Genomic DNA, 26,958 nt, shown 5'->3' with positions numbered 1-26,958 from the left:
AATGTCGATACAGAATGGAGGAAGTGATGAACCAGAAAATTGAGGAGTAAATACTTAGAAAAGAGCAAGCAGTTAAACCATGAAGAACTATCGGTTAAGATGAAGGTGAAAGAAACAAGGGCAGATATGTGGAGAAGTGGTATGATTAAGAAGTTCGCACTAAAGATCTAAAGAACTTTTAAGAAGGAAATTGCAAAGAAAGAATCTATGATAATACTCAGGGTAGTTCTCTACTGTTTGAGGCCAGGACGAGAGTATTGTGAACCAAGAGATGTAGGGCCAAATGTGAAGGGGTAGACACGGTATGCAGTGCATGTGGAGAGGAAGAAGAAACTGCCGAACACCTGATAATGTTCTGTAAAAGGCTTCACCCTATAGTTCAGGATGTTGGCGCAGAGTTTTTCAAAGCACTGGGGTTTAGGGACAGGGAGGGCAAAATTGACATTAAGCCGGTAAAATTAACTAGAAGGAGGTTATCCGATTGGTGGCTAAAGTCAAGGCACGAGTGAAAATTAAACCCTTCACTGGAAAGTACCAGTCCTCAACTTCACTATTTAAAGGAAAAAAAAAAGATAAATCTAGTTTTTGGATCAGTAAGTATTATGGCTACGTGGCGTTAGCTGCCCCCCGATCTAAAGGGTACAGCCATATCAATCCATCCATCGATCCATCCATCCATTGACTAAATAAGGAGAGAGAACGCTGTGACGAGCTCCCCCCCCCCCCTTAAATGGGACACCTGCCCACGCCTATGCGAATAGTGATCAGGACGTCGTGTTCAATCTTACCAGAACACACCCCCTGTCTATACACGCACATTCGAGACAGGAGTCGGATAGCGATAAGCGCGTGACCTCGAATCATACATACACCACCCGTGAGCCCCTTGCCTGTAGTTAAAGGACTATCAAAGAAGAAGTGAGCGAGAGAAGCTTTGAGTAGAGTACGGTAAAGAACTGCGACTCACACCCACACTGGGGGATTGGCCAAGAGCCGATTACATTTAAAGGAAAGTATGGAATTAAAGTTAACTTTTGTAGAAGCAGCGCACACGGCAAGATTAGCACAGAACAGCCGCCTTTTTGTCTTCCATCCCGTGCACGCTGCTTCGACTGAAGAATGACGCCTACCAACTCGACAAAGTTTCTATTCTTAGGAGAGAGACTGTTTGACCTATATAGAGGTATTATGTGCATGGGTACGTGCTCGCGACATATAGCTTAAGGACGCCATGACACACAGGTTCTGCTGCTCACTGTGTGTGCATTACAATGTCAAGTATCTGATAAAAATGAAGAAAAAAAATTAATCCGGGGCGCCTAAATAGTGGTGCGAAAACTGAGGGAACAGCCGAACTGGGGCCTTGCCCTTCTCTTTACCTTTCCCTACCCTTTTCATCGTAATCGGTCACACTACGCCCACTGTAGGGCAAAGGCCTCTGCCACGTTCTGCCAATCAACCCGATCCTCTGCTTTCTGCCGCCACGTTCTACCCGCAAACTTCTTAATCTCATCAGGCCACCTAACTTTGTCTCCCCATTGTTAGTTTAGCCTTGTCCGAGAAAGCAGTCAGTTACTGTTAACGTGCCTGGCCGATGTCCACTTTTTATGACTATGCCCTTTTTTAAAGTACTGCACTATATACAGCTATGCTTCTCCTCCCCCAATGTGTTTGTGTCTGTTGCTTTTCTTTTTCTCCACTTTCTCTCTGCCTCTGTACCCGCTATATCACCTACCTTATTTGTCTAGCCTTTCCTTCTCTCTTTCTATCTCTCTGTCTCTGTACTTCTTCACACGCGCATCAGTTATTGCACCCTACGCAGGACAATTCGGCGAACGTGTTGTCAGAGCGACGGACATGAAGAAAGGGCGAAAAGAACGCGTGCTGGTTCGTGGTAATAGCCTGATGGTGTTGCCCCGTGGCATAAGCAAAAGTTTAACAGCTCCACCCTTAAAAAAATATTACACAAAGGCAACATAAAAAAAAAGAACAAAGAAATGTGGAGTGTCCCTCTAGGCTTTTAAACCACACTGCTATAAGAACCACTGCCCAGACGTGATGCCCCGATTAGGTCCTTTTTTGGGAGAAGTTTCAAGCACTGCGATATCGCTGTGTGGAATATTTGACTACCATGGAGTACACCTGGTTTCCATAGTAGCCGAAACCCAGTTTTATACATTATGCATCATAGATGCTAGGGAAAGCAGTGGCGGCAGACAATGTCCCCAAAACAGGCAATTCTAGGAAAAAACAGCCCAAGACGAGATGAAAAAAGGACACAAAACACGGCACCGTTTTTACTGCTGTAACACTGTTTCCTACTGAAAATCGTGAACCAACTAGCTGGAAAACATATCCTACAGGCAGTTCTAGTGAACTTAAACATCTAACGCTGTAAAAGCCAGTGAGTACACGACAGCACTGGGAATTGAAACATGTACGTCCCAATCTCGAGAAGAATGCTCTACAACTTAAATAACAACGCGGTTACATTGCACGTCTACATCCACATATATGACCAACAATGTCCTCACAGTAAACGGGACAATGCCAACGACCCGAGTGCCATCTTCTTCACTGTGATGACCACGTGACAGTACTCAATGCCAAGCCTGACCACAACAAAGGGCAACCACGTGCGATCTGAGTTTCTCATGTTAAAACGAGCATGTCGTGACGCTTTATTGATGTACACAGACTTGATCGAATGAGCATGATGGCGTGAAATGGCAGGTCCGAACTTTCTACCAGGTGGGGTGGCGTTGATGACGCTGCTGCTGCTGGTATCCACCTTGCTGTCGTGACGAAGGGGGTGGCATCTGCTGGCGACTGCCACCGTACGGGTGATGCCGCTGGCCGTGCTGCTGCTGGCCGCCATAGCCGCGCTCCTGGGGTGGTGGCGGTAAGGAGCGGGGAATGTGTGGTGAAGACGACTGTGCAGAAATGAAGCCGAATGCAAACAACTTACAGAACTACACTTGCATTTTAACATTATTCCCAATTACAAAGTCACAGTATTGCTGCAAGGGTGAAGTAATGACACTGAGGCTGGCAGCATTTGTAGCAAAGGTTTTTCAGCGAGGTTTCACGGCAAAGCTGAAGCGGTGAATGCGATAGTGACAAATTGAAACATTATACGAAGCAAGACTCACAGCTAACTGTTTTGGATAAAATCCTGCATAACCCTACGAAACGCCGGTAAGGGAATGCGCTCACTGAAAGCACCAAAGCAGTTTTCGATCTGTCAGTGCTGTAAATGTGAAATAAGCATTAAAAAACACAGAAAGTTTATCAGTGGTCCCCTAACGTCTGTTGGTAAAGCGCTGGAGACCGCGCCCTTTGAACAAAATTTGCAGTTGCTGCTCCATTGATTTGAACCTTGTACAGCAAATCAAAACAATATGAATTGTAATACAGTCAAACCTCGTTAGTGCATACCCCCTTTAAACATACTAACAGTTAAAACGTAGTTGTGACGAATCCCCGACCATGTCTCATAGAAACTAATGCATTTGCGGACTGCTTAAGCCGTAATGTTCGGCCTAAGCCTACTAACTGCGTACTAACTGCGTGCAGCGATAACATTTTGCGCAACAAAATTTTACTGCTCCACTGAACTTTGCACACGCGACAATGCGCCATGAATGATTTTCCATCATGTTGATAAATGCAAAATCAGCCAATAAGCTATTTCGGCTTCTGCGCAATTGCGGCAATGACATTGCGAGTAATTATTGGGGAAAAAACGAGGGCGAGGTGGCAACCACCGACAAACGCGCCGGTATGACTTATCGCCCCCGAAAAGCCTTATTACAGAAAACATCCCAGGTTATCTGCTCAGGCACGCCTGTGGCCTACTGTCACTTTAGGCCTACTGTACACTTTTAGTAGGTAACTACACCTGAACGCGCTGAGCTGCCGATCGCTCCCGCTTCGTTTTGCAGGACCATGTTCAAGCGCGCACCGCTTTACAGAAATGCAAGCAGCTCGCTGTCGCGGAATTTAGCGTTGCGGATCGCGGGTACAGAGAAATCTTGCTGTATTATGAAAACATGCGCACCGTACAGCGAATGTGGCGGTGCTGTTACTATGCTGCACGCTTTCGTTTCGTGACAACTTGAATGCGCCTCTGTCTGCTGCCAGGACTGCTAGAAAATTGCAGAGAGCACATTGCTTGCGGAAAGCTCTTCGTCGCCGCGTCAACCCAGCAGGCTCCTCGCCGAATCTGTGAATGGGGAATCTGTGAGGGTGTACTCTACAGCAAGCGCATCAGCAGTCACGGAGTGCGCAGAGTGAGCAAACCGCTGCACGCAACTGGCCACGCAGTAAAAGGTTTGGCTCTCTGCGACTGTACCGCGTTTTGAAAAAGGAAACTGTGTCACTTTTCACTTAGAAGCAGACCCCGCAAGAACTGTATCACGAACAGCCGATTGTGTCAGTTCTGTCGCTGTACCACGCTGTGTATCTCGGATCTCGTGGCAGTTTCGTAATGCTCATCCGAGTCACTACTGCGTGCTATCGGGCTGTTCAGCGAGAGTCATAAACTTTTCTGTACTTTGGCTAAAGGAAAGAAATGGCTTTGCGCTGGGCATATCAGGCAATATTCCCAGTTGCAGCGAGTTTTTTTCCCTTGTAGGTGGCGATGGCGCATGCCAGGAGATGCCAATTTGTAGATGGTAATTAATGCATAGTACGTTTGGTGCGTAGTTTCGCCGTTGTTCCCGGCAGGGGTTTCACTGTAATTTGAGTTGTAGCGTGGCCAGACTCACACTTGATGACTACGATAACCTGCACGTACAACAGCGGCGCAGATGTCAAGTGACCTCTGCAGTGCACGATTTCATGTCCTAAAGCACAGAATGACTTGCACATGACACGAAACCTGCAGCATCACACTTAAATGGTGCTTCAACACCGTGACTATAGGATGATGTCAGTGTATCATACTGCTACAGGAGCTTTCTCCATTTTTATGCAAGTGACCTGTTACACGCATAACCACTGCCTTGTGTACGCTGTACTGGAGAGTCTAGGAACCGATCATTAGGGATAATTATAACCTTGAGTGTGCAACGTGAACAGTGCACCTTATTCTCAAACTATCGTGACCACCAACGATGAGGCTTTAACCTATGATGCCACGTGTATAAATGCCACTGTGACTTCAGAACAGATTACCGACGGCCCGATGCTGTGACCGCCACTATCAGCATGCAGTGTGCATTGCTTGTATTCCGACCTTTTCTTTCCTGGGCAAAAGTACCCACACACGAAGAGTTACGTTTAGCCCAAGTGCCATCTTCACTCTAATGACTATGTGGCAATATTCAATCAGCACAACTGCAACTTTCCAACAGTGCCCAATAAACGAGAGCAGACTTTCGCTTGAGCAATGTTAACCATATACAAAACAGTGATAATGCACACACTGTCATCAGCCTTTGTTGTAACATTGTACGGTATTTGAGCTTCACAGATGATTTTCGAGGTAACTTTTAAATGTATTAATGTTAACCCGTTGCACTATGAAACCTGTTGATTGGGTGTACAAGTTACAAGCTGTAATCCAGCATTTACTCTGCTTCAGCCTGCAGAGTTGTTCATAGTAAGGTCACCCACAATGGCACAAATCAAGTTTTGTTGGAACTTCATAGTCAGCGAGACAGAGGGAGAAAGAGAAGGAAAAAAAAGGAAAAACACAAATTGGCGAAACTCACCTGACCCCAACCGGTGCCAGGACCAGCACGCATGGGTCCTCCGCCCTGGTTTCTGTTGGACCAGTTGCCCCCTCCTCCTCCTCCACCCTGGTATCCACCGCTGGAGTGCTGCCGGTGGTAACCATCTCCACTTGCACTGCAGCGTGAAACGTCAAAGAGAAATGGTTCTGGAATTCGCATTACAGACAGCGACAAAGACACAGCTTCTTATTTAATAATAACCTTTGCGTCGAAAATAGGATAGCGTTCAAATTTTCGTTAAACACTCTTTTGTTGCATAATGTAGACCTTCCACGGAATCTGAGCGCATGCTCGGCGATTCCATCTATAGGAGAACTTGTTCACCACCTATCAGATACTTGCTATTTCACACAACTGCCGCTATTACGACATTGAATGAACGGAAGAAACGCAGGTATGATAGCATGGACATATGATGGTGTCTGCGTTTCTTACCCTAGTTGCGTACGTCTTTATAATAATAATTATGTTTTATAAACTGTCTGACGACACACACATATTGTGACTTGCACTTGAAAGTGGCGTTATTCTCAATCATGAAAACACTGTTCTTCTTGAAAAATGGGCCGACTGCTTTTCTTTCTCACTTTCAGTGTTTTTTATGCCTGTTTCTTTTTTGTTTTTCCAGTCACCGAAGTGAGCAGTAAAAAAAGTCACCGAAGTGAGCAGTAAAAAAAAAAAAGAAAAAAAGTGTAGCTAGAAGCATGCTTTTGGCACCTTTCAAATTTACACCACAGCAATGGTGAAGCAGATATTCATGTCAAAATCAAGTGCAGCTATTGCTGTGAAGAGTGCACTCACCTCCAAAGGTGTCTGCTGCCGGGCGAGGAATCTTGCCGGTAACCACCTCTACCAGATGCTCCTGACAAACAGAAAAAAAAAATTGTCGTAGAAATAGACAGGAGAATGGCAGATGCTCATAAAATGCAAAAAACGATTTGAATACTCTCGGCGGATCGATTTTTCTGTAAGAACTACAGACACACATCGCCGGGCTCGTGAAGAGACAGAGGCATGTTTTGACAGCGACAGCTGTTATGAGATCACAACAAGGGCCATTTTTGGCGCTGTAGTTGTCCGCCGGCGCTGGTGTCCGTAACCACTATTGCACGAAATTAAAAAATAACAATTAAAATAAAACAAAAAACACTAAGCACAGAATGTGACCCGAACCCGGGTCTCTTGGGTGCCAGCCCAGTGTCTTACTGTACTATAGAGCTACTCCAATGCTTGGAACTCCTTTGGATATTGAACCTAGGCAGAATTTACGTCTGGAAAGGGATGGCGATAATATGTGTAGAAAAGCATTTCAGAACAGCAAAGAAACAGCCAGGCATCACGCAATGCAAATTACGTAACGAGTGGGTCGTCGATTGCTCCGACCCATTGCCAAAGCCTCAAGCATCTTTCTTCCTCGTCAGCCCTAGCATAAAATAATGCACGAAATTCCTTGCAAGTGTGTAGTGGGTGCCACACTTACCAACAAATGATGAAGAAAGGCATAGTGGATACCTTCCTACTACCCATAAACTATGATAATTTCGGGCGTAGCGGGTTGCTTGCTAGTGTGCTTGTAACAGTTACCCAAAAAAGGCTTAGAAAGGCTGCTGCTATTCCAGCTTTCGCTGAAACTGTACTGCATGTTACACGCAGGCCTGGCGTTTTTCTTTTATGACTGACACATACAGAGTCTATGGGCTGAATGCAGTGATATATGTAAGGACACTGTCCCATCATTTAGATATCACTGGAATAGGTAATAGTGGTGGAATGAAATAACAAGCATGACAAATGAATGCATTGCATTATCAATACTGCAGCGCTGAAAGAGGAGGTATTGATTGAGGGCTCAATCCTTTTTTTGTTCTCATTAATTATGTCAGAGTAATTGTAATACAGTTGACACATACAAGTAAAATCACATACATGCCCCTTAGCTCCATTGTGTGTTCGTTTCACTAAGATGTATGTACAGTAATAGTGTAGGACAATCCCAGACCCCACAAACTGTACATTAACATGAAAACGAATATGCAAACACCAATTCACAGGTATCAATCGCTTTTCGGTTAAAAGAGCAATGTCCCACCAAACGAGCTACAATCCATGGAGTCCTTCAATAGAGCTGCGTCCTGCCCAAACGAGCTGCAATCAACAGAATCCTGGAGCACGGAATCCTTTAGAATTAAATAAGTATAAGCAATGAGGAGAGCCTGACGATGCAGGCACTTATTCATCATGCATCATAAGACCACACTATATGCATTTGTATGTACCAAGTATCAAGTCAAGTAAATTTTATTCAGCTTCTCTGCATACACTAACATCTTTAGTGATAAGTATTGATAAGTGACAAGAGCTGACTGAGGGGCCTACTAATATTAAAGCACATGTATGTTAAATGTCGTGAGCAGCATAAGAAAAACATAATACATGTATAAAATTTACTAGAAAGCTAAAGGAGCTACATAAGAAAAATAAAATCAAGGAATGAACGAAAATTAAAAGTAACAAACAATAACAAAACTGGCACAGAATATAAAGCTATGACTGTCTCATACCTGCCAAGTTCAAGGATTCAGAATCTGGGAGATTTCCGCAAAATGGGGGGGGGGGGGGCAGTCGGGCCAATTTATTGGTCCCCCCTTTTTTAATTAAAAAAAAACACATCGCGAGAAATGGGGGGAGGGGGAGCCGAGAACTGTAAACATCAGCATTGCAGCTTGGAGTGGCCAAACAGACACGGGTAGGGTTTCCCACCTAGGGTGGGGGTCTCAAAAGGGGCGCGCAAGTACTCCCGAAATTACGTGTCATCAAAACAACTAGCAAAATCACTCATTTTTGCTAAAAGAACTGGCGTGTCTTCCTGGGACAGATGTGATTAGCGGGAATGGAGCAGTTGGCTACCCCTAAAGCATTAAGATGCATTACTAGATTCTTTAGACAGGAAAGCCAAAACGCTTCTAGCCTTTTTTACAGCTTTATTGCCTTTAATTAACCGCTGAAATAGCCATGACAGCAGATTCGTGCATGGGGGCAGCAGCAAACGGTAGTTATGTTTTCAATCCGCATGCACTAGATGCGCACGTACCTTCAAAACTAAGTAGTTTTTTTGCGATCTATGATCGTATCTGCCACCTTTTTGTCCGCACCGCTTGCAGACATGGGCGTCATTTTGACTCATATAGCGTTGGACGGGAGCACACTTTTGGAGTTCCATCATTTACGTCGTTACCATACATGATCGTGTCAAGAACGGCCACTGTGATTTTGTCCAGAGCTGTTTTGTCCGCAGTGGCCACTGTGATTTTCTCCGCAACCACATGCATAGAATAAAGTGTGCGCCCTGGCCACACATGTACTACTTCTGAAGCTTTGAGCACGCTGCTCTCGGGCTTCATTCGGCGGTTACAATATTAATGGTCATATCACCCGTCGCGATGAGAAAGTGTTTGAAGCACACAAATTTTGGCCCAATGAACACAGTAGAATTTGGCTGAGGAAGCTCGAAAATTCGTATCTGTCAGTCTCACATCACTGAGATGAGTTCACAAAACGCGATGGATTCGCAAAAAGTCTGGATCAAATTGGCCTGCATTTTCGTCGATGTGGCCGGATCATGCACAGCAATTTTGATTTCAGGGAGCTTTTTAAGACAAGCGTACAAATGTAAGAAATGGTCAAAATCCAGGAGTCTCCCGGATTATCCGAGGGACTTGGCTGCGTGCCAGCCCAGTATTCTACCACTAGGGCACGCCGGTGCTTGGGACACGTTCGTAAACTTGCCTTAGGCAGGCTTGATGTCGGGAAAGGAATCGCATTATTATGAGTAATTAAACCTTATGGAATAGCAAAGGAACAACCATGTTTCACACATTGTGGATCGTGCAATGAGTGAGTCGTCCAATGTTTCCCCACATTACAAAAGCTTGTTCTTCATCACCCGTAAACTGTGGTACATACCCACTTCATGCATAATCCTTCACCGTTGTCACCCACTGAATGCAACACAAAATTCGTTACAAGTGTTTAGCAGATACCACGTTTCTCCGAATAACGACGAAGGATAGCATAGTGAATGCCGGCCTAATATGCAGATATTATGAGCATTTAAGGCCTAGTGGGTACCCAGCAAGTGTGCTTCTAGCATTTACCTAAAGAGTGTTTTGAAAAGGCTCTGAAAGGCCGCTCTTCACACTTTCGCTGTGACAGTGCTCCGCCTTCCACGCAAGGCCTGGCGTTTTTTTTCTTTGGCGTCTCTTTAAAGGACCAGCAAACAGGCTCCGACTTTTTTTATTGTGATAGCAATCATATGGGCAGTCTCGGCTCATTTTTGCCACCGCCACAGCCATTCACGTATACGTATACTTGCACACACACACACACACATACGCACACACACACACACACACACACACACACACACACACACACACACACACACACACACACACACACACACACACACACACACACACACACACACACACACACACACACACACACACACACACATATATATATATGGTGAAGGATGCGCTAGCGTCCTCTTTCTGCAGAGCAAACATCGCCTTAAGAGCTGGGGTCATCTGTGCGCGTGCTTATCTCCTAAGCGAACAAGGGGGGGGGGGGAACACTTATGGTTGCCACACTATTATGGTCACGATTAGCGTGCGGCTTTTGCCCCAACAGCAGGTGGGAGCTTCTACAGGCTGCACTCTCAACACACACACACAAAAAGTGGTGCCAAAAGTGTGCCTGGAGCGGCGATGTTCTCTTACACTTAGTATGTTAGCAAAAGTGCAGACATTTATCCTGATTACAATTTTTGGACCTTGAGGTTGTTTACTGGCTCTTTAAAGATTCCCTCCCAATCACTAAGGGCTCAGGCATAATTATTTCATCAACAAAGTGCTCGGCTATGTTCACAGGCAATAGCCTTACCAGAATGTAGCGGTAGCCTTGTAACTTCGTAAAATGATGAATTATGGTGTAGTGGGTGCTTCCCTACATAACAATATGATGATGAATATGGCCCAACGGGTAACTTGGAGATGTGCATACAGTAGTCCCCCAAGGTAATTCATAACGGACTCTAGAAAGGGCAAGATTTTTTTTTTTTAATATTATAGTATTAAGAAGATGCCATCTCATACTTATCTTAAAATACATAAAAAAGATTTATTTATTTATTTATTGATATGTCAGGTTTAACATCCCAAAACCACCATATGACTATGAGAGAAGCCGTAGTGGAGGGCCCTGGGCCATTTGGGGTTCTTTAGCCCTTTGTGGTCCAATACTTTTGCCTACTTTCCGTCTCTACCGGTTCGAAACTATTTCGCCAGTTTCTGGTGCCGCGAAGAAAAACACGAACTGCGGAAGAAAAACTCACAGGATATTTATTTTTGCTCTTGCATTCTGCAGGCAACTCCTTTAGCGGTATTTAGGCAGCTTGTGATACTGCTCGAGGCCTTCTCCTATGTGCAGGCCAGGGTTGTTACTGCAGGTTTTGCAGGAAAACACAGTTTCCCTCCTGCCTCCTTTTGTTTGCCTATCGCTACAAACGGCACAGTCCTTGCTGCTTCGCCCTGGGAGCTTCTGGATGAAGTGGCTCCTTCCATCTAGCCTTTCACAATTATTCGGTGCAGACGGGCTTCGTTTTCGGGCTCCAGCCCTCTTGTCACCTACAAGCTGTTGGATGAGGTTGCAGCGGTACTGCAGGTGTCGCTGTTCGTGCTGACCATGTATCTGCAACTGTATGCACCTCAAAATAAAACTGTTGACAATGGAAACTTCCAGAATCCAGAAAAAAGCTTGCGCCACCATTTCATCGTCTTGCGACAAAATGTGCAGCTCGCACAGTAATGATCCGCATGGTCAACTGCACCCATCATTGTCTGATGGGGGCACGTAATTCTCTTCTTCACTAAAGTCATCTTTGCTTTTGCTATTGTCCTTTAATACTTTTTTCTGGTCATAAAACTCCCGCGTCTCTCAATGGGAGAGCTTCATACGCTGCCCGCACTTTCCGCACCACGGCGCTGGCGGAGATTGAGGCGCGAGGAAGCCGGCTCGGCCGGCTGATTCCCAGCCAACACAGAAGAATGCGAGAGGTGGAAACGTGCCGTCCCGCGACAAGAGACTGCCGGATTTTTGTTCGACTTAAAATATGTTCGCGTGTGTAAAAAAACATTTCAGTGAACGGAGTCATCGTTTCGCTGCCCCGAGAACGTACGAGACTGGTGAAAAATGCCGTACCAAGGATTTTCAAAGGTTTGCCTTCTTACCTCTTCAAACCAAAATAGCGTTCACGTGCAACGAAGCACCTACCTCTTGAGCCGTCCTCCACAAAGAGCCTCGGTTGAAGGGGATGGTCGGCGTCTCCTCTTGAAAATGCATTATTTCTTTCAACATAGATAACCCGCTCTTAATCAGGTAAACATTTGAATAGCACCCACCAACGCTGCTTGTAGGCTGTTTGTACATCGTGAACGTGCTGAATGCCGTCTCCTCTTTTGATGCTGATGACATGCACGTATGGTCGTCTGATACAGAACTTGTATTCAGCTTTTTATATTATTTTATTATTCAAATTTCTCACTCTGGCCATCGTGATATTGCAAATTATGTTTTAGATTGGTACTTTGGCAGTTTTTTTTTTACATGCTGCTGGAGCCTGCTGAATGCATGCAAGACATGATTCATGCCGAGTCAACGAAGGACTGCATTTCGCATTACCTCTGTGGCTATGTAGCAAAACAGTTTGATAAACTAATCTGCAAGGACTGCTTCCAAACACTCACAAGCAACTCTCGAGAGCCAACTGTGTTGACTCAAATCAAGAGGATTTTTGCAAGTGCCACCGGAGAAATATTGCGGCTCTTGCAAATTGTGAAAGAAGATGTGAAAATGTGCACCGTGGACAAAATAGCTTGTGCCAGGGCTGGCTGTGGAGCCCATTTCGTGAGCACTACGTCAGAACTTGTGCATTTTTTTATTAATTACCGTCTGCATTTTTTAACGCGTGAGCAAAACAAACTGTTCCGTGCTAGTGGACGTCGTTTATCCTGCTCAGCCAAAAGAGGGAAGGAACCAGGGTCAAATTTTTTCAGTGATTGCCTGATTGTACCGTTCACTCAATCTCCAAACTTTCAACCACAGTTCATAAAATGCCGATTTGAATAAACTGCTGTGTTCATGGCAGTTTGGAATTCTCAACGAGTGCCAGTAATTTCTGCAAAAAAAAATTTAAAAATACGCTAACATGTTTGCCTACATTTGCTCGCAAGGTGTAGCGTAGTTGCCAAATTGAAAATGATACCCACTGCCAAGTAAATGGTGCACATATTTGTTTCCGTTAAGTAGAAATGCCTCGCACATAAAAAGCTGAAGTTTTATTGACACAGATATCTAAGTGCATAAAGGAAATCTCTAGAAATATTCAAAAAGAGCAACGTAGTTTCATGTACAACTGATTCGTTTAAAGTGAAGAAATGGGTTGACGCAAGATTATGGTTGATTTATATGTGCGCATTGTAGAAACAGGGTGCCTAATTAAATTGCAGACTTAGAAGGTGTGGTCATTGAGAGAGTACATGGGAATGGATAAAAAAAAAACAGCCACGTATATCAAAACTCGGCTGCGATATCAAAGCTGCATGCATAAAATCAAAAGCTTTCGTTTTGAAATAGCACGTCGTGCCTTTATCTAGCAGCTCACAACAGTTTCATCTCATTTTTTTTTTTAAATCTTTAAAATCAAGGGCGCAAATTATGACACCAAATAAAGAAAAGAAAAGAACACAACTTGAACATCCCTCTCTGTCTTCCTGTATCTTATTCTGAGCTTCTAATTTTCCGGCTTTATCCCTAACGATATCTTTCAAGAGGTACTTCAAGGCTATTAATGCCAATTGACCCTGATATACAGATCTGTTTATTGGCACGTGAACTTCTACTGGCTGCTTCGTGATGCCTTATAGAATAAATAGACAATTATTCCGAAAATGAACGTTACAGGGAACCAGACCAAGGCTGCTCCGCAATCACTAGCGCAAACTATGTTAACGTTTGTCATCTAGAACCAGTCAAAGTGTTGGGTTTAAGCCCGAAAGCGACTATGCAGAAATTGAGAAATTTATGTACTACGAATGCGCGTCACTTGGCAGACGAACTCAGTTAAAGCATTGCCAGCAATCAAGGACTTAGGCAATTTGACAACATACATCATGGGCCACTTTGATAATGCTAGCAGCTGCTATGATTTGTTAGCAAGAACACAGAGAACGAAAATATCCGAAGAGGTGCAAAGAGGTGTATTTGATGGGAAAGGCTTCCGCAAACGCGCTATAGTCCTGCCAAGCACAGCCGATCAATGCCCTCCTGCTTACGGTAGCATCTATAGTAGCCACTTTCGTCTGCATACGAAACTTTTGTGGGAGTTTCATGACAAGAAAAAAAGTATTAAAGGACCATGCTTTTGTTAAAAGCACCACCGTGAAATGCACGCGTCGAAAACGCGTAACCATGTGCGTAACCACGTGTGAGTGGATATGCTCTAGGTTCCGTGCTGAATGTAGTACTGCATCTTAGAGTAAAAAAAAGTAAACAACAAACAAAGCTCACTAATTTCTCAAGAGATGGCACTTAATGTATTTAAAAAAATGCACGCGACTTGCAGTGAGAAAATCACGAAATTTAAACGAGGAACACACTCGTCGGGCGTTGCCCGACAATGGACCGCAAAGGATTAACGTGCACCTAAATTTATAGGCAAACGGGCCTACAGAACTTCTGTCTCCATCGAAAATAAATTCGCCACAGCTGGGATTCCATCCCGTGACCTAAGGATTAGCAACCGAGTATCTTAGCTACTACACCACCACGGCAAGGCAAAATACCCCAAAAAAAGACCCTTAGAGACTATAGAAAAAGAATATCAAAATATGTATTGCATTATTCCGTTTGCAGCAAGAAAATTCGTCATTCTCGTTGGAGCTTTCCATTGGTAACTGAATTAAAGCAGCACGAAACTAAAGTGCTCATGATCGCACCAAAAGTGAGCCAATGCTTTGAATGAAAACGAAGAAAAGAAAGTTGAAAAGTACCGCTAAATAATGAAACAACCACACTGCTCACAGTTGTAATTCAGGAAACTTAATTAGTCTATGGCTTAAAGGGGCCCTGCAACACTTTTTCAGCATGGTCCAATAATACTGCGTTGTAGTCGAGGCTCCGGAGTACACACGAGCCAAACATTACAGCGCTATGCATGGCCTGGAATTTACAATACCTCCGGAGTACACACGAGCCAAACATTACAGCGCTATGCATGGCCTGGAATTTACAATACCTCCTCGAACTCAGCTGAAAATCCCTCTTTTCTAGACAAATTATGCTATTCGCTCAACATTATTGTGTCATCGACTCAAGTTTCACGCCATTGTCTGATCTGAGTATTGCACGCTCGGGAGTTACTGTGGCCACTGCGGGAGGCCGCCACTTATTTGTGCGTAAGCATAATATCACACTGAAAAACCAAGTGCCTGAACAACAACAACAAAAAAAAAGTGAGGTCCCGAGGTGCGCGTAACATGCCTTTTTTTCCTGCTCCATCCTTTCCAGCTTACCTTCTAGCCCTTTTGTCCCGACGAGAGGAAAGAGAAAGCAGTTGCAGCGTGCAACAAATACATGTAGCTGTGCTAGTACTGGGCGAATTCTAAAGCTTTTTGCAACAGTCGATTCGTGAGGCAATATGCCCGTTTAGTGAATTCATTCCATGGCTACTAGGAAAAGTGTTGAAGGGCCTCTTTAAAGGAGTCTGGTGGAAGCCTGGCATTTCTTTCGTGCCTCACATGGTTTCTAGAAGTGTCCCTCTTCACAGCACCACACGGGAACTACGGATTGACGGAGGAAGAATTTTGTTCACTCCTCATGAGCCACAATAGGTTTGACCAACTCCGGGCTGTCCAAAAGGCGACGGTGGGGCTCGGCCTTTCTGTCCCAATGTGGGGGCGACCCGCAGTCTTGCCCCTATATAATGGGACGATTCTTCTGGACCCGAATCAATGTTGCTATTTATGTACCTATCTGCCAAACCAAATCTTTTTTAGAGCATTTGAATGAACTTGTGGCCGTTCATACCTGAAAACTCATTGACGCACATCTGGTGCAGGGACAGTTTGCGTTGTATCAGGCAGGAACATTACGGGAATTATGTGTAAAACGAAAATTCTAACACATCGATGTATGTAGCTGACCAGGACTTGACACCAGAAACGCTTTACACGAAAAAATGCACAAGTGAGGAACATACAAGTAGAGCTCTACTGTATTTTCCTGCCATGCTCTTCTGCACATTTACTATAACTTAGCAGTGAGCTCGTTTGGGCCAGCTGATAATCCATTAACCCTTCTTTCAAGCAAATATCAGAGACAAGGGACTACAAATTGCAACACAAAAGAGCCCTAACTTTCAACTGAATATTTATTGTTACCATTGCAAACATGTGTCAAAACAATTGTTGAAAGATTGTTGGAACAATTCAGTTGGAAGTTAGTGCTTGTGCACGTCATAATATTTTGTCCCTTAACTTTGAAGTTTGCACTAAGGAAGCACCAATTCACATGTATACTCTAATATCCCTTTCATAATCTCTGTGCCGTTTTCAGTAAGCTATCTGTCTCTGCCGGTGACGTCTGAATGCAGTCTACGATCGTTATAATGCAGTGGCAACTTGTAAGTGGAGAGGTAGTCGATGCCATCAAAATGGTGTTGGTTAAACTTGAAGTGCAGGATGCGTTGTAATTAAGACAATACTAAAGTTATTGTTTTGGCTACAGCACAGTTTGTAAGTTCAGAACTCGTCATCTAGTGGTGGTGTGGCAGTGCGTCTTTAAGGGGGCCCTGCAAGACTTTTTAAGCATGGTCGGGAAACGCTGCTTATCAGTAGTCGAGGCTTCCAAGAACACACGCGCCAGATATAGCGCAGCACGTGGCCTAGAATTTACAACAAATTCACTAAGCCAGGCAAAGATCGCCCTCTCTTCTCCTGACAAATGACGCTACGGGCTCAAAAAGCACTATGTCACAGGCCAGGTATCAGCTATGGGCTGATTTGAGCATGGCGCACTCAGTCGTTACTGGGGCCACCACGAGAGGCCGCGACTTGTCCACACGTGCACATGCTTTTGCTCTGAGAAGCCATGCATTTGACGAAGAAAAGAAGAGAAGTGGTCTAGGTGACGAGGTGCTTGCGACATATTTTATTCCCCTGTGACATCCCTCTCTGCTTGGCTGCCAGCCTTTTCGTCGGTATAAGAGAAGAGAGAATGTGATTGCAGTGTGCGACAAATTTTTTTAGCTTCGCTTGTACTGAGTGGATTCTAAGAATGTTTGCGACGACGAATTCGTGAGGCAATAAGCCCCTTAGATGAATCCATTCCATGGCTACTTGTAAAAGTGCTGCAGGACCCCTTTAATGGTGTTGTGCCAAATCGTCATACTATGACAGACTGTGAGATGTGGAGGCTTCAGTTGTTTGCCTTACTAACTGAATTGGAATATAATACAATCATGCTCACTTATTGTACATACGCGAATGCAAGTTAGCCCGTCTGGGTGTCCTCCATGAGGCGACATCTCAACGAAAAAGCGCACAGCTGGCCGTCACTGTTTGTTTTACAAGTACCGTACCATCTAGTATGGAACCCGCACAACAAATTCACAAAGATTCATTGCTAAAGATGAGTACGCGAATTCAAGGCTTCACTACAGTGCAAGAAGAATGGCTTTGCAGTAATATGCAGAGATTTAAAAAAAATGTGGCAATGAATAGCTGGGAGATGCAGGCTATGCATACGCATGTGTGGGTTATGCGCAAATTAATATGGTAATATGCAGCATGTGCAAGGACGTGATCCAGAATGGCTGGTTGCTTTGTGGATGCTTTAATTCCTCGTCTTTGGTATTGGTGGTCGCCATAGAGTTGTATGCAATAATAACTAGAGAGAAATCTGGTGCTGCGATCGTGTACCTCCATGGGAATTATGGGAAGTACAAGCTTTCGATTGGATAGGGTTAGCTAGCGAACTGTCTACGGACTTTTTTCTACAGTTTCATTCTTCGCGAAGCGTGGGTAGCGGGGTGGGGTGCAAAGCCCTGAAGCCGCGTCTTTGTTGTTAAAGGAGGCTGAAGACTGCTAAGTCTCTTGATTTGCTACAACTTGATTAGCTACAGCTTTACGAGCCGTATTTGAGAGTTTAAATGAAGCCTCGTCTACTCACCGTTGTGCATAGACGAAGCGTCTCGTGCCAGTGCAGGATGTTGCCTCCAGTTCATGTTTTGCACAAGTGCGTCTTATCTAAACTCGTTTTAAATCAACTGCAGAGCGATGACAAAGCTAAGTATACGCACCACCATGCTCCGCTGACTCGACTTCACAACAAAACCAGAGGTGTGTTGCGGGCAGACCACTGGGACAGACGCACCTAGCGTCACAGAAGACGAAGCGGTAAGTGTTTCTCCCTTAATACTGTACTGTTATTTTCATAAATAGATTATGTACACTTTCAAGAGAAAAACAAGCATGTTTGTTTTCAAGTGTTGTAAAAAAGAATTCATTAGATCTTGATGCCAAATCTGGAACGCAATGACAGAGCGATGCGTATCCTGATGGTTGAATTTGCCCATGTTTCACGCTTGCCGCCTGGTCACAAAACTTTTTGCAATAAAGTTTACGTACAAATAATTGAAGCAAGTTTCAATTGAATATAGGTTCATATCACTTTGTTTTACACTCAGAAAAGAAGCATCGCGAATTTCAAGTACCTAATCCATCCGAAGCGAATCCGAGGCCTGTACTTCCCATAATTCTCATGGGGATGCAAGCCCCGCTGAAGGAGCCCACATATACACTAGCACCACATTCCCCTCAAGCTATTATTGTATGAAACTCTATGGTGGCTGCATTGTGTCTGCGTTTCAGAGATGTGTTGGAGTGAAGGGCAATGCACTGAACATTTTTCTGAAGCAAAGTCCATAGGAGCGTGAAGCCTTGTTCAAGATAAGCACTGGGTGGTTGCTAGAAATTCATGAGAGTTTACCAGTTCACCAGAACCAGCAGTGCCGTTCAAAATATTGAGATTCCATAGTATGCAATCTTTTCAGTCCTCTTAAACAAAGTTGTGCAATGAAAACTTTTCTGCCGTGTTGTGCTTAAACAAGCAGCCAGCGGATCTTGCAATCAGTACCTGAGCCGTCAGAACACTGACTGTAAAATTTTTAGTCAACCATACAGTCAACCTCGTGTACCTGAATGGCGGCCTACCTGAAAACTGCCACCAAAAATTTCCGGTAATGTGGAGCAGTTTTCAGAAGACGTTCACAACCCCGAATCGTGCTGAACCTACCAACTTACCAGAATCACGGTGACCTCCGACTGGACAAAACCTAAATCAGAGCCACGACACGTATCTGTGCACACGACTGTTTTAATTTTCGAGCAAGAATTTTGAAGATAGCTGCATTGCCGGGAGAACCGTCGTACATTTTGCGTACAAAGAAAGCAGGCAGCTGCAAGTTGACACAGAGAAGTGTCACAAGGTGGTGCAAGCAAGCAAAGAGAGATGGAAAAATAAAAATGGTAAAACCACTTACCCTGTCCCCATGACTGCCTGTCATTTCTGTTTTGATATGCAGGTGGCGCCACTTGACTGTAGGGTCCCATGGACGCAACTGCATGCCTTTACAACAAGGCAAACAACCACTAAGGCACACGTCTCCATGCAGAAAATACTATCCACAATTAATACACAACATATAAACTACCGATGACAACTTTGCTACTGAATGTCGAAGTTACGTTCCACCTTTCATGCTGCAACCTTGTGCGACACATACTGTTTGTCTTCAGTGCTGAAAATTTAGAATGTGTTGAAGTTCATAAATGGATGTTACAAAGCTTTTGAAAGTACAGGTTGTGACTTAGAAGTGTGGCGGTTTGGGCTAGTTGGTATGACATGACGGTAGATATAGCGCGAGAACAGAACGACGAAAAAGGTCTCCTTCTTGCCTCTTTGTCGTCGTTCTGTTCCCATGCTATATCTACAGTCGTACAGGTTGTGGTTACTTTGTAAGTCTTGAAACTCATAGCTCTCTGCAACTATGCTACTATTCCAATCCCCAAATCAACATTCCTTGAGCGACTAGTGGTGGAATCAATGGCAAAGTGGACATCAGTGACTGCATTCTACGGCATCCAAGATTGGTGTATGAACTTGTCATCTTGGATAGCTACACTTAGGTAAGCACTGCATGAATTTAGGAAACTGAACAAGCCTCCGGTGAAGGGCCTCCCCACATCTATTAATGCCGGTTTCAAAATTATTATACAGAGCTCTTTGAAGGAAACGAATTCAAACTGCGGCCCCAGAACGTATTTGTTATTTATAGCACTACCCGCTAGCTGAACTAATCGCTTGTGAGCCGATCACATGGATGCCGCAGCTTCACTTGTAATGCCCTTTTTAATTGTCAGTAGTACTGAGAGAGTGAATATAGAATTTGTGGAAATCGAGCGTGCCCTCCTTTTCGGCGCCCCGTTCCCCAGCTTGAATGTGCGCTGGCTCCGCCGTTATTGAGTGACATGGCTACTGCTGGCTACAATGCCAGGCTTTTTGCCTGGTGGCGACTATGCATCGGTGTTCACTGCGTGGAGACATTACGAACATGGCCGGATGATACTTGCCACGCGTCGCAATAGCACGTGTCGCAGCGCTTCACCTGTCCTCACTGGCTGCCAGCAACAGCCCACTGTCTCCCTTCCACAAAGGTGCTTGGACTGCCCCGCTCTTTTGGGGCTTTACCCCATCCAAGAGCATTGTTCACTGATGGTGCCTTGTAGTGGTTTAGTGGCAGTTGACCACATTGACTGGCACAGTTGGCTTGCCCATTTCTGAGGATGCTAAACTTGACCTCCTCTAGTTTACAGCGAGCCCCTAAACACAGAAGTTTCTTAAAAATGCATTAAATTACAGTAAATTCTCATTAAACCGAATCTGAAGGATCCAGAAAAATATGCTTCATTTAAAAGGAGCTCCGTTTACTGAGAGATGACCAGGTGTGCAGAATACGAGAAGGAAACCAACCTTGTCAGACGCACTTCTTCCATTTAAGCAACAGATTTTTGTTTGCCGAGAGACCACTGTATTGATATTTCGATAGTTTCTGTAATGATGGTCGTGCCAGCCAATTTCATTACCCAATCTTTTAGTTCGGCTGACAATCTCCCCGGTGAAAATTTTCAATTCAAGCTGGACCAGGAAATCGCTTGCTGACAGTCGAGACCGAAACCCCGAGCAACGTGAAGCACAAGTAGTCCACAACTCACCCAATCATGCGACGCCCGGAGTCGCTCAGTGATGCGATGTGTCTCCTCGGAGCCATGCCGATTTGCGGACGCCAGTTGCGGCTTTCCTCTTGAGAGAGGTCCCCCGGTTTAAGCACGCGCTGTGGTTCCCTGTTTGAAAAGAAACACACAAAAGAAAAAGCACAGCAATCAGTGAGACGGGACAATGTGTACGCTGTGGCGCACGAAAAAAGCAGAGAGCTCATTACTTGCGTTCTTCCACCTCCGACCTTTCGAGGTGGGTCGAAACGCCGGGCCCTGTAGGCAAAGATCGGCTCAGGTTGGCTGGTAGTGATGAATTAACTAGATGCCACGCCTTCATTTTCATGTTTTAGACAAACCTATCGTGTGAATATGACATTCACAAACTTCGCTTTAGACAACCTCAGCGTGTCAATCAAATGATAAAAATGATTAAATTTTGGGGGCTAATAATACAGCATGTGCCAGAGACAAATTTTAATATCTCTAAATATCTCCCCCCTGTCTATTTCCAAGGAGGCTCACTTGATTTAAATTGATTGTCCTTTCACATGATTTCCTCTAGTCCAGTGGTTCTCAGCCATGAATGTGTTGGGGACCACTTGTGGATTGGTGGAGGTGACGGGGGACCCTTTGCAGCAGAGGAGAGGGAGAGGGGGGTACGTATTTAAATTAACACAAATGGAGCGTGATACAGGTGCCTTGTATTTCTACCAAAAGCATCAAGCAAACATGCCACATCGCCTCATTTTGGACAGTTCATCAATAAGTGGCACAGTCACACTTAAAGAAAAATGCGGGCGAGGGTTTCGTGGATCATAAAATTGGCTTCGCGGACCCACTAGCGTGCACGGACGCCCATTCGAAAACCACTGCTCTAGTCAATCAAAAATAAGCTTGATGTGATGCCCTTAACTGTGATGGAGAAGTATATGTCATTTGTGTGCTCAACATCACACTTCTAATGAAGCACTGATTAAACGCACAATGCTTGACGAAGCTTTCAAATCTACCATTGTCACCGATCCTCTGAATACAACCAGCTAAGCAACCTAGTACGCATTCTATGATAGAATGTTCCATCATGCCACACGGCACTAATCGAGGCTTGCACTTTATACGGTGGACAGTCAGACGTGAGAACAGCAGTGGGCAGAGGCAGCGCTGTCAACCATATTGTCGTCTGCCGGGCAAAGAACATAGAAGGGTCTCCAAGACGGCCTCGATTGGATTGAAACGTGAGCACTCGAGCTCGAGCCGGTAAAGCAAGCTGCCTTGCTTTGCATCGGGCTTAATTTAATACCGCACTGACAGCTCGCCAAATTGGCCGCCAGTGCCACCACTAAACGTCTGGTAAATGTGCGACACGAAATAGTGCCCGATCGAGACATCCACGCAAATACGTTGTTGAAGTTTTTATGTTTTGAAAAACAATGCCCCCGAATCTTGATATTCAGTGACAAATAATTTCATATTTCTTCGCTCGTTAAGCATTCAAGAATTCATTGCACGGCTCTCGATAAGACAATCAAAACTTGACCAATTCTTCCAGGGCACTCTCACAATGCTAACCAGCTGTCTCCCCCCTCCCGTTCTTATTTTACGTTGTGTTCTGTTACGTCATGAAACACATGCAAGATCACATCCCAAGTGACATGAAAATCGACCCCACTTACGTTGCTCCCGGGAGGCGCACAGCTGGGAAGACAAAGTCGTCGGCATACTTTGGATCCCTGAAGCGAACGCTGTGTGGTCCAAAAAGAGAGATAAAGAGAAGCAAATGAGATTAGTTTCAAAAGAGCAAAATCCATGTACCGACAATGGGCTTTACGAAACATTGGATCAGTACTATATGAAAAGAGCTTACCAGACAACCATGTTGCCAGGGATGTCCTCCAAGCCTGGAATGACTGATCGCACGTCGCTGAAAAAATTGGTAGCAAAGAAATAATGCATCGGTATAAAAAAAATCTTGCAGACAAAACACAGCATGTTAGTTGTAACGTTTTCCACGGCAAAGTCATGAGAAGGTTACGAGGACCACGTTGATGGGCAAGTGCGGAGTGATTTTTACTGCCTGCGGTTCTTTTAACTTATAGGGACATTAAAGTCAACAATTAAGTCCACATTGATTCTTGAAATGGCTGTCCAGAAACCTCATAGTGTTACTTTTGTGCCAAGGAAGGGCCTATTTTGAAATAAAATCACCTTTTGGTGCTCCGTGTCAGGTTAGCGCACTTCAAATTACGCGCCTTAAGAAGCGGACCGACCGGACCGCCTCACGTCACTGTTGTCTTGCGCAACGTTGCCTGGCTTTACTGCGCTAGTAGCAGCAGACCAAATACAGTGGGAGTCACAGCAGCAGCAACGGCCATAGATCAATTTTCTGCCATTGGCTTCAAGATTGCAGACGCTTTTGTTTCAACTGTGCCCCACTAGGTGGCACCACCTGTCCCGTGTAACTACACGAAAATTTAATTTTTGAACCACTCGCGCCATTACCCATAGTAACGTCCAGCGGTTCTTTTTTCCATGAATCAAACAGAAACAAACAAGCAGCATTTTATTGCATCTCTTAATGCCCAAAACGTTCTTTATTTAGAGCAGTTAGATTGATTACTAGTGAGTCATTGAAAGCGGTCCGTCCGATGTCATCAGGATCATTTTGAAAATCTCCTACTGTGGCGTTTGTGTTGTTGTGCATTTACCTCAATTTCTCGGTAAGTAGGGCACTGTTGTTGATAATATTGTTACGGAAAAGAAGAGACGCCGTAACGACGAGGCTGGGGATTAGATATATTCAAAACCAGCGGTAATGGCGTGCCCGATTCACCAGCGATCGAGCGGAGACAACCCTTCGTCTTCCTCGTCAGGCACACACGCGCGTCGCCCCCTAGAATATCAATATTGCCACGTTCCATTTCACAAGTTTTTGTTATCGTTCCGAAACACCACACGATTCTCGGCGCAAACTGCGCCTGCAGGTTTCAAGAAGGTTCCGGACTGTAGTAGATCATTTCGATAAGATCAGGCCCACTGTGCGAACGGTACAGATTGTTCTGGAACCTACGCCACCGCCAGCGATAACGCTAGAACAATAGACGGCAAGGGTATAAATGCCGACGCGCTTCGCCACTTGTCAGTTGTTGATCGAAGGCCGACGCTGCGTTCGCCGCTATCAGTCCGAGACTGCTATCTGTGCAAGACTGCTGCTGTAATTACAGTTTCCCTTTACCGGGCACAAGTTCGCCCAAATAAACAGTTAAATCCCAACACGAAGTTTCCTGTCTTTGGCCACGTCACGACCCCGTGACATCTGGCGGAGGTGCTGCTTCGTTCATGTACCGGACGCCCCTGTCAAGCCGTGAACCCAGCCCCCGTCGCGGAGAAGACACCGACGCCAACCAAGAGCAGCGAACGAGCCGCCGACAGCAAGGTCTCCCACCGGAGTACGGCCTTCTACAAGACAAGGCGCGGAAGACCAAGACCATGACCTCGACTGCAGCGACAATGACAACCGGAGCGTCCCAGCCCGCGATCGTCATTCATCAACCCAGGGAACCACCAACGTTCCATGGCTCATCGTTTGAAGACCCGGAAACCTGGCTAGAAACATACGACCGTGTGGCCGCCCTCAACCACTGGAACAATGAAGAAAAGCTCTGTCGTGTGTACTTCTACCTGGAAGACACCGCAAGGACCTGGATAGAGAATCGGGAGTCCACACTCCGAACGTGGGATGTCTTCTGCGGCGTTTTTCTGCAAACGTTCGCGAGCGTCGCTCGCAAAGAAAGGGCCGCTGCTCTACTCGAGACTCGGGTTCAGCTACCAAATGAAAAGGTTGGAATTTTCACAGAGGAGATGACCCGCCTATTCCGTCACGCTGACCCAGACATGCCTGAGGAAAAGAAAGTTCGTTTCCTCATGCGAGGGGTCAAACAGGAGCTCTTCGCGGGACTAATGAGGAATCCACCGAACACCGTCCAAGAATTTGTATCCGAGGCGACCACCATCGAAAAAACGCTGGACATGCGCACCAGACAGTATATTCGTCGCCTGACTCCAGAATGCGCTGCTGCTCAAGCCAGTGACTCCGACGACCTGCGTGAAACGATCCGAGCGATCGTGCGGGAAGAGCTTCGCAAACTGTTGCCTTCGGCGCAGCCTCAAGTGGATTCGATCGCCGACATTGTGCGAGAAGAAGTCCGGCAATCGCTTCGAATTCCCGAAACACCGCCGCCCGAGCCAGAAACTGAGCTACGCCGCTGCAGTGCGCCACAACGCTCCTCCCCGTCCACGCCAAAACGCCGCCCCGTCACACTTCCGTCGCCAGACGCCACCGCCGCCACCACCCCAACCGACGTCCTACCGTTCCCCAGCGGGCCAGCGCAGTGCACCGAGGAAAACGGACGTTTGGCGTGCACCTGACAACCGCCCGCTCTGCTACCACTGCGGCGAGGCCGGGCACACATACCGCCGTTGCCAGTACCGACAGATGGGACTGCGTGGCTTCGCCGTCAATGCACCGCGTCCGCAGCCAGGAGATCGGCCACGTGACATCGCCGACTACCTGGCAGGAACTCACTGGACACCACGAAGTCCTTCCCGTTCGCCGTCGCCCAGCCGCCGCATGTCACCGAACCCCCGACAGTACTCTGGCCCAACGCGGGGCCGGTCTCCTAGCCCGTATCCGGGAAACTAAGGGCAGCAACCGATGGAGGTGCGGTTGCTGTGCGACGAACTACCGAAGATCCTCCGACGACGACGACGACGCGACGGAGCTTTTTGAACACAACACCAACCAGGCAAAGCCCTGAAGGCAAAAGCTCACTTACCGAAGGTGGCCGGACGACGCAACATGGAAGCAGCGGAACAAGCCGACGCAGCCGTGACCCGACGCCACGCCCTAACTGTAATGCGAGACGGCGAACTAGCGACCTCGACGTTCTTATCGACGGCCACAGTGTGACTGCTCTCGTCGATACTGGAGCCGACTATTCTGTCATCAGTGGGTCGTTCGCCGCGAAGTTAAAGAAAGTTAGGACAGCTTAGAAAGGCCCTGAAATCCGCACAGCCGGAGGTCATCTCGTAACGCGTGCAGGAATCTGCACAGCGAGAGTCACCATTAACGGCCGCATTTATCCTACAGACTTCGTAGTCCTACAGCGTTGCTCGAGAGATGTCATCCTTGGCATGGACTTCTTATGCCTCCATGGTGCTGTCATCAACCTAAAAACAAGGTCGATAACGTTATCCACAGAAGAAGCACTACCGCCGCGCACGCCGTCAGGACACCATGCCTTGAATGTGCTGGAAGAACAAGTCACCATTCCGCCTCGCTCAAGTGTCATTATTTCAGTCGGCACTCCTAAATCACCTGACTTGGAAGGCGTCGTTGAAGGCAGTCAGCATCTGTTGGTCACCCGAAATATTTGCGTCGCAAGAGGAATTGCAGAGCTGCGGGGAGGCAAAGCAACGGTTATGCTCACGAATTTCAGCAATGAGTACAAACATGTGAACAAAGGAACAACGGTCGCATACACCGAAGAAATTGTCGAAGCCACCAGTGCTTTCGCCCTCGCCGATTCTGCGGAACCTGCTCAAAGGAACCAGGCCCCTCCGATAGCTTTCGACGTCAATCCCAGACTTCCGAACGATAAGCAAGAACAGCTCAAGGCCCTGCTCCTGCAATACGAAGATTGCTTTTCGTCGTCATCAAAAATTCGGCAGACCCCAATCACGAAACATTGAATCATAACCGAAGAAAATGCCAGACCACTCTGTCAGAGTCCGTACAGGGTTTCGACGCGAGAACGTGAGGCAATGAA

At 45.9% G+C, this 26,958-nt stretch overlaps 1 protein-coding gene across 2 annotated transcripts in view; it reads right to left on the bottom strand.

The window, feature by feature from the left end:
• Positions 1-2,648: 2,648 nt before the first annotated feature.
• The window catches only part of Rat1 (5'-3' exoribonuclease 2 Rat1), a 125,493-nt gene continuing 101,183 nt past the window's right edge, over positions 2,649-26,958 (bottom strand). Inside the window, exons 27-33 of one of the 2 annotated variants that reach the window (XM_037418983.2) lie at positions 22,998-23,054; positions 22,807-22,875; positions 21,131-21,259; positions 19,399-19,484; positions 6,540-6,600; positions 5,718-5,853; positions 2,649-2,933 (exon numbers count right to left, since the gene is read on the bottom strand). In XM_037418983.2, the coding sequence (XP_037274880.2) occupies positions 2,745-2,933; positions 5,718-5,853; positions 6,540-6,600; positions 19,399-19,484; positions 21,131-21,259; positions 22,807-22,875; positions 22,998-23,054 (727 nt within the window). In that variant the 3' untranslated portion in view covers positions 2,649-2,744. The remainder of the gene's footprint in view (positions 2,934-5,717; positions 5,854-6,539; positions 6,601-19,398; positions 19,485-21,130; positions 21,260-22,806; positions 22,876-22,997; positions 23,055-26,958) is intronic. The other variant, XM_037418984.2, reaches the window with a different exon arrangement.

Source organism: Rhipicephalus microplus, chromosome 6 (genome assembly GCF_043290135.1).
Source record: "Rhipicephalus microplus isolate Deutch F79 chromosome 6, USDA_Rmic, whole genome shotgun sequence".
In the NCBI taxonomy this organism is placed as follows: Eukaryota; Metazoa; Arthropoda; class Arachnida; order Ixodida; family Ixodidae; genus Rhipicephalus; species Rhipicephalus microplus.
Note: the sequence above shows the minus strand (reverse complement) of the source record. Positions and strands in the feature narration are given on the sequence as shown.